Raw genomic sequence first — 11,664 nt, 5'->3', positions numbered from 1 at the left:
GAAATACCAGTGATGCAATACTAAATGGATCAAAGTTACAGGACCAAGATTCAAACTTCAATCAATCTAATTGAGTTGTTGTAAAGTAAAATGAGAATGATACAAGTCCTGACATTCTAAAGGAGGTATACATCAGATTACCACCCACAAACCTCCTAGAAATCAAATTTGATAAAGTGCTTGAAGCCATTAGATTGATTATAGAACTATGCAGTAAAGGGTTAAAACTCATACAGGTAACACAATTCAGCGCATATATCTGACTGCTCTTTCCAAAACAGGCTTTAAATGTAGATTAGAATGAAAAGAATATAAAATGTTGCTGTCCCAATTTTGCATTGTTACTTAATTGACTTTGTGACTAATGCTCACAGTATACAAGAGGTATAAAATATTATTCATGTTACTTCCTTGTGGTGAAAAACTGTCATTATAATGAAAGTATGCACCGTTGATTTTCATATCAACATCTGATTTTAATAGTTGAGACTTTCATGGACTGAAATAGCTTAAAAAAGGAAAATTTGACATAAAGTAGCTGATCAGTTGACCATAGGCCAACCATGCTGTTTGAAATGAAGCAATTGAAAAAAGAAAATGTATCCTGGTTTTTATTACACAGAATTTGAATACGAGTTAAGAAATTAGCCTTGGTGAGACCATACTTCGGAGTACTGTAAGGAGTTTTGCTCTCCTTACCCATGCTATACATGCCATTGAGGGAGAACTACGAAGGTTCACTGAATTAATTCATAGAATGAAGGAATTATCCTCTCAAGAAAGATTAAAGATTAGACAGGAGTTTCCAAAGAATGAGGGGTGATCTCTTTCAAACTTACAAAACTCTTAGAGAATTGACCTGGTAAATGCAGAAAGGACGTCTTGCCTGGCAGGAGAGGAGGTATAAAAGCAGGGGACAGAGACTCGGAACAAGAAATAGGTCATTTAAGAATTAAGTGAGTTTTTTTTCCACTAAGGTGAAGCTTTGGAAATCTCTATCTCAGGGGTTGTGGAGCTTTGTTTGTTGGCTCAAGACTAAGATTTCTACACTTAAAAAATCTCAAGGGATGTAGGGATAGTGCAAGAAAACAATGCAGTTGCAGGGTCAAAGAGCTGAATTACCTCCTCTCACTCCTTTTTTCTCATGTTCTCTTGAAAAAGTAAAATTAGTATTAATATTTTTATTAAAAGGCAAATTCATCAGGTGTGAAGAAACACTCATATCCCCTTGTAATTTACACCTCTATGATTTGTTTTTTTGTGTTGGCATTAAAAGATGTCACCTGCAATTGCCAAGCTTTGAAATAATGAACTCAGACATTGAAATACATAAACCAGCTTTATTTCAAGGAACTGCTTTCAGCAGTTTGATGGATTTGTGATTGCAGAAAGTTCTTTCACATTCTGTTTCTCAAAAGGTCAAAGCACCTGATGACAACACAAATTAAGCAGGAACATCCAGACACCAAGAACTTAGCAAAATCTACAATATTCACTGTTACTGAGGATACAAGACATCACCCGTAGTTGCAGGTTAACATCTTTATGTCTCAAGGACAACCTAAGAACTTTAAATAGCCTGTTCCCTTCATCCTCCTTTTGTCCCATACACTTTAAAATTATAGCTTTGTATTTATGCCTAATTTATTATTTTTCTCAGAATTTGCAGATAATAAAATTGCTTTTGCACTCAAAGTTTGTATATGGTTCCTTATAGACAGACATTGGCAACCACACTTCATGATAGAGGTATAGCCGCATGCAACAAGAACATGAGATCTTTATTGGGGCCAATTAATGAGGTTGAAAAAGAGGCAGCTGATTCACCACTCAACCTAGCTTGAACAATGATGAGGAGGTGCCGGTGTTGGACTGGAGTGAACAAAGTTAAAAATCACAACACCACGTTATAGCGATGATTTGTAGCTCAGATTGAGGTTCTGGATGTAGGTTTGCTCGCTGAGCTGGAAGTTCCATTTTCAGAAGTTCCGTCACCATGCGAGGTAACATCTTCAGTGAGTCTCCAGATGAAGCACTGCTGATGATTCCTGCTTTCTATTTATATGTTTGGGTTTCTTTGGGTTGGCGATGTCATTTTCATCAGCAGTGTTTCGTCTGGAGGCTCACTGAAGATGTCACCTAGTATGGTGACGGAACGTCTGTAAATGAACCTTCCAGCTCAGCGAGCAAACCTGCATTCAGAACCAGGTTATCGTCCAACAGGTTTATTTGGAGGTACTAGCTTTGAGTGTTGCTCCTTTGTCAGGTATCTGGTAGGGCAGTATCATAAGATACAGAATTTATTGCATAAAAGTGTCATGCAACTTAAATGATATAGTGAATAAATCAAAATTGTTGTTAAGTCTTCCAAATTTTAGAATGGATTGCAGGTTTTGATTCATTAATATATAAATCCCAGAACTTCTTTCAATTCACATACCCAAGATAACTTGAAGGTTTTATTTTTAAAAAGTGACATCGCAATTCAATTAATGCATTAACTGTGGGAGGTTAGCATCTGTATGTATTCCAACCTTGAGTCAGACTGGTTCTATAGAGGTTGAAATACATACTGATTCTAACCTCACACAATTGATGTATTGCATGAGCTGAGATGTCATTGTTTTTCTTAAAACCTGAAGTCATCTCAGGAATGTGACTTAAAAGAAGTTCTGGGATTTAACATATTAATGAATCGAAACCTGCAACCCATTTTAAAAGCTGAAAGACTTAATAGCAATCTAGGTTTGTTTAATATATCATTTCAGTTGCATGACACTGTGACCTTGTGTGAGAAATTCTGTGTCTTATGACTGCCCCACTAGCTACCTGATGAAGGAGCAGCACTCCGAAAGCTAGTACCTCCAAATAAACCTGTTGGACTATAACCTGGAGTTGTGTGATTTTAGCTTGAACAAGAAAGCTTTCCATAAGTATTGAGTAGGTGACAAGTTAGGCAGTATTTCTATGTTTTTCTTTCTATTCTCTTAGAAAACAATTCCACAGTCAACAACATATTGTTTAATTTAAAAACAAACATTTAATCACATTCCTAGGGCAAAGATTCATTTGCCTATGACTGAAGATAATTGCAAAGAGTAAAACTTTGTTTTAGATGACTCAGGATAACCAGAGGCAAAAACCACAGGTTGCATTTTACACTTACTTACCAGCAGATTGACGACAGAGGGCTCAATATTCTGCAGGTCGCCTTCCCCCATCATCCTACCTATCATTGACCATCCGAAAGTTTATAGGTAACGTAAGTCATTGGGGGGGGAGTGAACCCTATATAGTGCAGAAAGTCCAGCAGCTTCAGTTACTCAAGTTGGTGCTGGGAAAGTGGAGATAATTTCCTTTGCAAGTCCCCTGAGCCCAAAGGAGGCAGGCTCCATTCAAACCAAAGTTGATACTTCCCATTTGCCCTCTTGAATCAGTTATGTATCCCCTTTCCTAGCCTGGCTCAGGATACACAGGACTTACTTTTTAGTCTACATTCTTTTCATTGAGACTGCTTGTACTGTCAGCAGTGGCCTGGGTGGAATGCAAGACTGCCAGTCATTCAGGTAGCGGGGTGTTCTCTAAAGTAGCACTTCTATGATCAATGTGTAGGTCTGGGCTTACTGCAATTAACACAACTCCAAGCAATAAATTGATGCAAACAGCAGGATTGCAGCCAGGACCACCATTGAGGTGTTGAGAGTAGGGAACATGGGACCTCAAAATTAAGTCTGAGTTTAAAGTTAGACACAAACGTAATGATGAAAAACCACCAAGGCAATAAGGAATATGTGATTCAAGTTATAAAGAGATTGGGTGCATTCAACCTGTGGAGAAGTTAGTATTCTTAACAATAGTAACTTTATACATGAAATAAGGCAAGTGAAATAGCATAGATGAACAGGTTCAAACAAACCACAATAACATTAACTGATTTTAAAAGAAGCTTACAACTAACCACTAGCAGGTTTTGGCTTTAAATATCAATACAATCGGTTGCTGCATTTTTGCTCGCAGTAAGCAAAGTAAAATCATCAAGTTAATGGAAACACAAATCTGGCCAGGTATCATTCATAGCGAGAAAACAGGGTTAATGTTAGGTCTTGTGACCTTCCGTCATTAATATTCAGCGATGAGTTTGTTGAACCTAAACTCAGTCTTCAATCTCTGCCACGTCGCACTTAGCATGGAAGGTGCGCTAACTTGTTACACTATGTCCACTTGACCTCAAGCCCTGGCTTCGGCAGAATGAGAATACTGTAGTTGGGTTTTCTGTTTCTTCTGCTTCCCATGTAGCAGACATTTTTTGCCTGTGCCCAGTACTAACACTCAGAACGAAACTCCACCATCTCCCGTCGGCGCAAGTGGGAGGAGCAACGGTCACATTCCTGCTCGCGCGCCCTCACGCTGCGTCATTGCGCCCGACCTGGTACGTGCTGGCGTCAGGACGCCGAGCGAGGTTGCCGTTGGAAGGGACGCTGTCGTCGCGGCCCCGGCTCCCGTATCGTGTCGTTGTTTGCGGAGGGGGCAGGGACGGAGAAGAGAGTAGCGGACGGCAGGGGCGAGTTTGCTTTAGTAACCGAAATAGCAGCAAAAGTTGTGCCGACGGTATCCGCCATTTCAGCTCATTTGGATTTGGATATAGATTTGGATTTGTCCTCGTCCTCAGTTAAGAGGAAGGCGGAGAGATTAAGAAAAACTTGGTTCCCCGAGCTGAGCCGCTGTAGACTTGTATGTCTGTTATTTTTAATGGAAATTGTTCAAATGGAGAGAGTTGAAAAATTACAATAAATAGGAGAAGAGGCGGCAGTGGGAGCGCGAGAGCGAAGCACTGCCCTGTTAATCCTGGTTTGCCGAGGTGGAGGAGTGAGTCGGGCCGTGCCAGGCCGCCGAGAACCTGGCAGCGACCATGTTGGGTAAGGGGAAATTCCGGATACAATGGAGGGATCGTCAGCTTGGGGGTGGGGTGAGGAGGTTAATAGGAACACTTGGCAACCAACCTCCTCCTTCTCAACTCTCCCAGTGTCGCAATTGTTTTAAAGCATTGATTTTGTCTGTTGCTTTATAGTTTTTTCCCCTTTTAGTTGAAGGAGTGGTGATGGTGGGGAGCGGCGGATAGGGCAGTTTGATCCGTTCTTCAACTGTACAGATTAAAATGTTCTAAAATAGTTTAAAGAATTATAGATCGAGCAAAATGGTGATGTAACTGATTTGGAATTCGCGTTTATTTGATTCATAAAAATATAGCATAAGGATTCTGGATTTTTGCTTATCCTGGGGGAGGGTGCGAGGCCTGTTGAAGATGCCTGCAGGAGATGACATTGGAATGCCCAGTGCTAAGTAAATTGAGATTTTTTTTATTTTTGCTGCCTTTAAATCATGTTCCTTAAAATGGTCGAAAAGCGAATCTGAGAAATGTTAAGTGTCATTTATGCACTCTGATTTTATTTGATCTCTTATTCTGATCGGGTCAAATCTGTCATCGTTAGTCCCGTGAAATGATGCAAGGTGTTTTTATAAATTATTATATACTAGGTTGAATAATGCACAGAGAAGTCGATGGAATTTATACATTTTGTCTGCGGTGAAATTGCCGCAGCAGTCCGTGTAATTTATAATCTGAGGCTCGTTTAGTTCATCCGGTATGATAGTTTTTTTTGGTAGTTTGTTCCATAATCTGAATCTATCAAATGGGGAAGGAAAATTTAAGTGATGAATTTACAGTGCATGTAAATTGGATCTGTACAGAATTCGACGTCTGGCTATCTCAGATAATTATTGACTATAACTATGCTCTATGTGCTTATGCATTTTTCAGTTATCACAAGTTTGGAACGTTCAAATAAAAACCTAAATGAGCTTTTCAGTATTTACTAACAAGTGGTAATGTAATTAAAATGTTTTTAAGTGCAATGGAAATTCCATTGAAATGCTTTATTATACTTTTTATTATTTGAGTGTTTAAAGGTTAATTTGGATTTGTTTTGTCTGACTGCTCTGGATCTGTTAGTTGAATGGAGGATCATATTTTCACATGTCACGGCAACATCAGATGTACGTTGAAGCAATGCAAAAAATGAACAATCAAGTTGTTAGCTGTAAAGTTTGTTCAGGGCTTTTTGCAGATTAGCTAATTTTCATGCACTTATTTATCCAATTGACATTGAATGGATGTTCGTATCTAATGACTAGTTTGTTCTTTGAGACTATCATTTTACTGAATTGTTTGCACTTTTCAGCTAATTGTCTTGTTTGTTTTAAACAGAAATTAAATTTTGAGAAGCTATGGATAAAAATAAAATTGAGGACCAAATGCATTTTCGATGAGATGGAATTGAAGTTGACTGGTCCTGAGCAGATGCACTTTGTCTGGGGTCACTACAGAATAAGAAGCACTTTCCAATGCTCTCTTAAAATGTAATGGGATGAGTGGAGAAATATGATGGCAAAAAACAAAGAACTGCGTCCCCCAACGTATAATATTAGTGTGGTGGGACTATCTGGAACAGAGAAGGAGAAAGGTACAAGTGGTGTTGGAAAGTCTTGTTTGTGCAATCGATATGTGCACCCAAAAGCTGATGATTATTACCCAGAGCATACCTCAGTACTCAGCACAATTGACTTTGGAGGCCGTGTTGTCAACAATGACCATTTTCTGTTCTGGGGTGATGTAAATCACACAAGTGAAGAAGGAACTGAATATAAAGTACAAATAATTGAACAGACTGAATTTATTGATGACCAAACTTTTCTGCCTCATCGAAGCACAAATTTACAACTATATATAAAACGAGCAGCTGCATCAAAATTACAGTCAGCAGAGAAGTTGATGTATATTTGTACTGATCAGTTGGGTTTAGAGCAAGACTTTGAGCAAAAGCAGATGCCAGATGGAAAACTGACCATTGATGGCTTCCTCTTATGCATTGACGTAAGTAAAGGTTGCAATAGGAAATTTGATGATCAGCTTAAGTTTGTAAATAATCTTGTTGCTCAGTTGGCTAAAACAAAAAAACCTGTTGTTATAGCAGCAACAAAATGTGATGAATGTGTTGATCACTACCTACGGGAGGTGCAGGCTTTTGCAACAAATAAGAAGAATATGCCTGTAGTGGAAACGTCAGCCCGTTTTCATGTGAATGTGGATTTGTGTTTTGCTACCTTAATCCAGTTATTGGATAAGACACGGGGCAAACCGAAGATTATTCCATATCTGGACGCTTATAAGCAGCAGAGACAACTTGTTGCTTCAGCGACAGATAAGTTTGAAAAGTTAATTGTTCAGGCAGTGAAAGATTATCATTCAGAGTGGAAAGCTGTGAGTAATAAGTTGAAAAACCACCCTGATTATGAAGAGTACATAACTTTAGAGGGGTCAAAGAAGGCAAAAAATACTTTTTCTAAGCACATTGAGCAACTCAAACAGGAACATATTAAAAAGCGACGGGAAGAATATATAGCTTTATTACCAAAAGCCCTTAATGCGTTGCTTCCCGAGCTTGAAGAAATTGAGCACTTGACCTGGTCGGAAGCTCAAAGTGTTTTGGAACAAAGGTCTAACTTTCCACTCTGGTTTATTGTACTGGAAAAAACACCATGGGATGAAACTGACCACATTGATAATATGAATGATAAAAGACTTCCCTTTGATCTGCTTAGTACATCAGAAGGAGAAAAAGTATACCACAATCATGTGCAACATTTAATTTCTGAGAGGAGAAGGATTGAAATGAAGGAGAAGTTTAAAAAACATCTTGAAAAGGTACAATTCATTACACCTGGTAAGCCCTGGGAGGAGGTTATGTGCTTTGTCATGGACAATGAAGCTTTTAAATTCATAACTGATGCTGACCGTCGAGAGGTTTATAGTAGACATCAGCAAGAAATAGTTGAAAAAGCAAAAGAAGAATTCCAAGAAATGCTTTTTGAACACTCTGAACTTTTTTATGATCTGGATCTTAATGCAACACCCAAAATGAGTGAAATCAATACTGTTCTGAGTGAAGAACCAAGGTACAGAGCTTTACAAAAGCTTGCACCGGATCGGGAATCTCTGTTACTAAAGCACATAGGATTTGTGTATCATCCAACTAAAGAAACCTGTCTAAGTAGCCAAAATTGCATGGACATTAAAGTAGAACAGTTGCTTTCTACTAATCTGATAGAGTTTGATAACAACCGGCCAAACACATATCAGGATAGTGCCAATATTGACAAACTTAACCTTGTTCTCTTGGGTCGGGATGGGCTTGCACAAGAACTAGCCAATGAGATTCGAGCTCAATGTACCGATGATGAGTACACTTTGGATGGTAAGATTTATGAACTGGACCTTCAACCAATTGATCTTAGCACTTTTGTGATGTCTGGCTTAACATTGACCAATCAACCTCATGGATATTTCTGTGTCTACAACTCTACAGAGTCATTTAGTGGGTTGGCAGATTGCATAGAACGAATAAGAAGTGAAACACCCCCAAACAGGAAGGGCAGGATTATAACCAATCTTCCATTTACACTAATATTAGCAAACCAGAGAGACATTGGTTGCAAGAACTTGCCTATTTTAAAACTACAAGGGCAGCAACTTGCTAACAAGTTACAGTGTCCTTTTGTTGATGTACCTTCTGGAACCTATACTCGCAAATTTCATGAATTACAAATAAAACAAGCTCTTCGAGGACTTCTTGATGCATTGAAACACAATTTGAATATTGTTAGTCCCTTGCCCAATAATAAAGATCCATCAGAAGCTGACTTGAGAATTGTCATGTGTGCCATGTGTGGAGATCCATTTAATGTTGACATAATTCTTTCACCTTTTTTGGAATCACAGTTTTGTAGTGCTACTCAACCTGGTCACAATAACTCACTCCTTCTGGAGAAGATTATTGGTGAAAAACGCAAACGAATTCAGATTACAATACTTTCATACCACTCATCGATTTGTGTTAGGAAGGATGAGTTAGTACATGGATATATCCTAGTTTATTCAGCAAAACGAAAGGCATCCATGGCAATGCTCCGTGCATTTTTGGCCGAAGTTCAAGATGTTATTCCAGTTCAGCTTGTGGCAGTTACTGACAGTCAAGCTGACTTTTTTGAAAGTGAAGCAATTAAGGAGCTGATGACGGAGGGTGAGCATATAGCAACTGAGATATCTGCAAAGTTCACTGCTATATATTCTTTATCACAATATCATCGGCAGACAGAAGTATTTACGCCATTCTTCAGCGATGTTCTTGAGAAGAAAAATAGTATTGAAAATTCGTATATATATGATAGCACTAGAGAATCCACAAATGTTAGTGAAGACCTTTCTTTATCTCCTTGGGCAAGTTCTCCAACTTATAATTATTATCCAGATTCTGAAGATGACAATGAAGCACCTCCACCTTATAGCCCTATTGGGGACGAGGTACAATTGCTTCCATCATCAAGTGATCGTTCCAAACATCGACCAGATTTTGAAGGAACTGAGTATCCAGTTCATAGCAGTCCAGTTGTTAATCATGATAACCATAAAGTGCCTCCACCTATTAAACCTAAACCTGCGATTTTGAGGCATGATGTGAGAAAACTTGATCCAAATCTTGTAAAAACTATTGAACAGGTTATTGGTAAGAATCCAAAGAGACACAATCGTGGACCTTTTGGCTATCTGGATGATTTAGATCCATCTGATAATTATTCTGTTCCAAAAGATGCTGTATTAAAACCCAAAGTGGATGATGAAATATATTCAACTCCCCAGGACTCTAAGAATACCAAGATTGCAAGAAAGCCAAATTTAATTGGGGGAAATAATTCTCAAGGTGAGGAAGAAAATGGATTAATTGATAGATCATCAAAGCCACCAATAACACGGAAGCCTTCAAAATATAAATACAAATCTAAGACACTTTTTAGAAAGGCTAGACTATACTACAGAAGGAGAGAGCGCTTTGAGGTTAGTGATGATGAAACCGTGCCTTCTTCCTCACGAAAACCAAAGAAAGGAAAAAATCATCGCGGAAGTGAGGAAGATCCTTTACTGTCCCCAGAAAATTGTGGGAAAGCAGGCATTGATAACCCTGCTATTGCATCTGATCCAGAAGTTGATGATGTAAGGAGGCATAGAAAAGACAAGAAGCCAGCAAAACCAAAGTCACAAAAACCAAACAAAAAGGTAAGTTTTTTTAAATTTATGTTTGTATTATTTGCATGCCATTGTGTTTTTCAAATAATGGTCTGACCTGATTGTTCAGATGTCTGAATCTTTGTTTTGAATAATAATTGCATTGACCCATCATTATGCATCACTTAACTTGTTTTATAAAGGAAATTTTGATGGCGTTAATCAAAAGATAACTAAATTGCAAAAGAAACCTGGCCTGGAGCTAAAATATGTGCAAAATACTGTAATACTGGAAATCTGACACAAACCTTGAGAACGCTCCAGAAACTTAGCAGATCTGGCAGTATCTGCTCCGATGTTGCTAGACCTGCTGAGTTTCTCTAGCATTCTCAAGTGTGTAACTAAGTTACTTATCAGGAGACTATTTTCAATTTCAGGTCCAGCTGGTCCCATTTGCTGTCCTCTCGCCCTGTTTCCCAAGTGCTTGTAGATGTCAGCCCAGGAAGTTGCATGACATTGATTCAGATGTCAGTTTTCCAAGTATCTTGTTTTCAGTGGCTCTCTTTTGAGCTCTATTTGACTAGCTGTCTGTCTAATTTGGAATACCTATCAACATTTGAAGGCAGAATTTCAAAAAATAATTTGAGTTTTATTGACATATATTTTGAAATCAAAGCAATACTTTGTATTACAAAAGTAAAGTTGATGCCATTCTGACGACTAATATTTTCAGTACAATGCTCTACAGATGTGCTGGAAGGGAAATGGCATTTTAATTTATGGAAATTCAGTCATCGGGTTGGGGAGGCATGGTAATAGGAAGCAGTAATTTGTCAAGAAAGGTAACTTGTGCAGATTATGCCAATTATGAACAGTTTGTGAAATCATAGTTTAGTATCTAATTGTCTGTTTCTGATCCATGTGAGCACTGTGTGCAGAAAGGTAATTGATTTAATATTTTAACTTTCTATAATGATCCATAAAATGTTCAATTTGGTCATTTTATAATTATTACTCTTCAAAGGGACAGAAACCTACTTTGCCATCAAGAAGAAATTGGGACAGCAATTACTTTGGAGTGCCTCTTGAAGACGTGGTTACTCCTGATCATCCTGTACCACATTTTATTGAAAGATGTGTGGAGTACATTGAATCTACAGGTAGGACCTATATAATACGTTTGAATTCAAGTCTAACAGCATCTGTGAAATATTTTAGATTCCTTGTTTGGATACAAGGAGGATATTTTGACTACTGGCTTATTGATACCACTAAGCTATTGCCCAATCTTTGCAAGAAAGCTTTTAAACTTTTTGCTTTTGACTATATATCCTGTTTTCCCTTGAAAGTTACTATTGGATCTGATGTGATCTTGGCTGATGGTAATACTGGGCATGTCAGTATTTAGAATGAAACATGGCTTGATCGATCATATGTTTTAGTTTGCAGTTCAGTTATCAGGATGGTTAGTCACTGAACATGTTCACATGGGGCTGCCAATGTTCTTTAACACTGAGCGTATTTGAACCAAAGGAACAAACAAAGCT

At 38.3% G+C, this 11,664-nt stretch overlaps 1 protein-coding gene across 2 annotated transcripts in view; it reads left to right on the top strand.

Annotated features, from left to right (window-relative positions):
* The first annotated feature begins 4,470 nt into the window (after nucleotides 1–4,470).
* Nucleotides 4,471–11,664, top strand: part of arhgap5 (Rho GTPase activating protein 5) — a 74,966-nt gene continuing 67,772 nt past the window's right edge. The window contains exons 1-4 of one of the 2 annotated variants that reach the window (XM_043697897.2): nucleotides 4,471–4,916; nucleotides 5,248–5,340; nucleotides 6,266–10,168; nucleotides 11,142–11,277. In XM_043697897.2, the coding sequence (XP_043553832.2) occupies nucleotides 6,440–10,168; nucleotides 11,142–11,277 (3,865 nt within the window). In that variant the 5' untranslated portion in view covers nucleotides 4,471–4,916; nucleotides 5,248–5,340; nucleotides 6,266–6,439. The remainder of the gene's footprint in view (nucleotides 4,917–5,247; nucleotides 5,341–6,265; nucleotides 10,169–11,141; nucleotides 11,278–11,664) is intronic. The other variant, XM_043697896.2, reaches the window with a different exon arrangement.

Source organism: Chiloscyllium plagiosum, unplaced genomic scaffold, assembly GCF_037043375.1.
Source record: "Chiloscyllium plagiosum isolate Xiang-an unplaced genomic scaffold, Cpla_swu_hap1 HiC_scaffold_8, whole genome shotgun sequence".
Classification (NCBI taxonomy): domain Eukaryota; kingdom Metazoa; phylum Chordata; class Chondrichthyes; order Orectolobiformes; family Hemiscylliidae; genus Chiloscyllium; species Chiloscyllium plagiosum.
The sequence above is the reverse complement of the archived record's forward strand: the minus strand, read 5'-3'. Positions and strand labels throughout refer to the sequence as shown.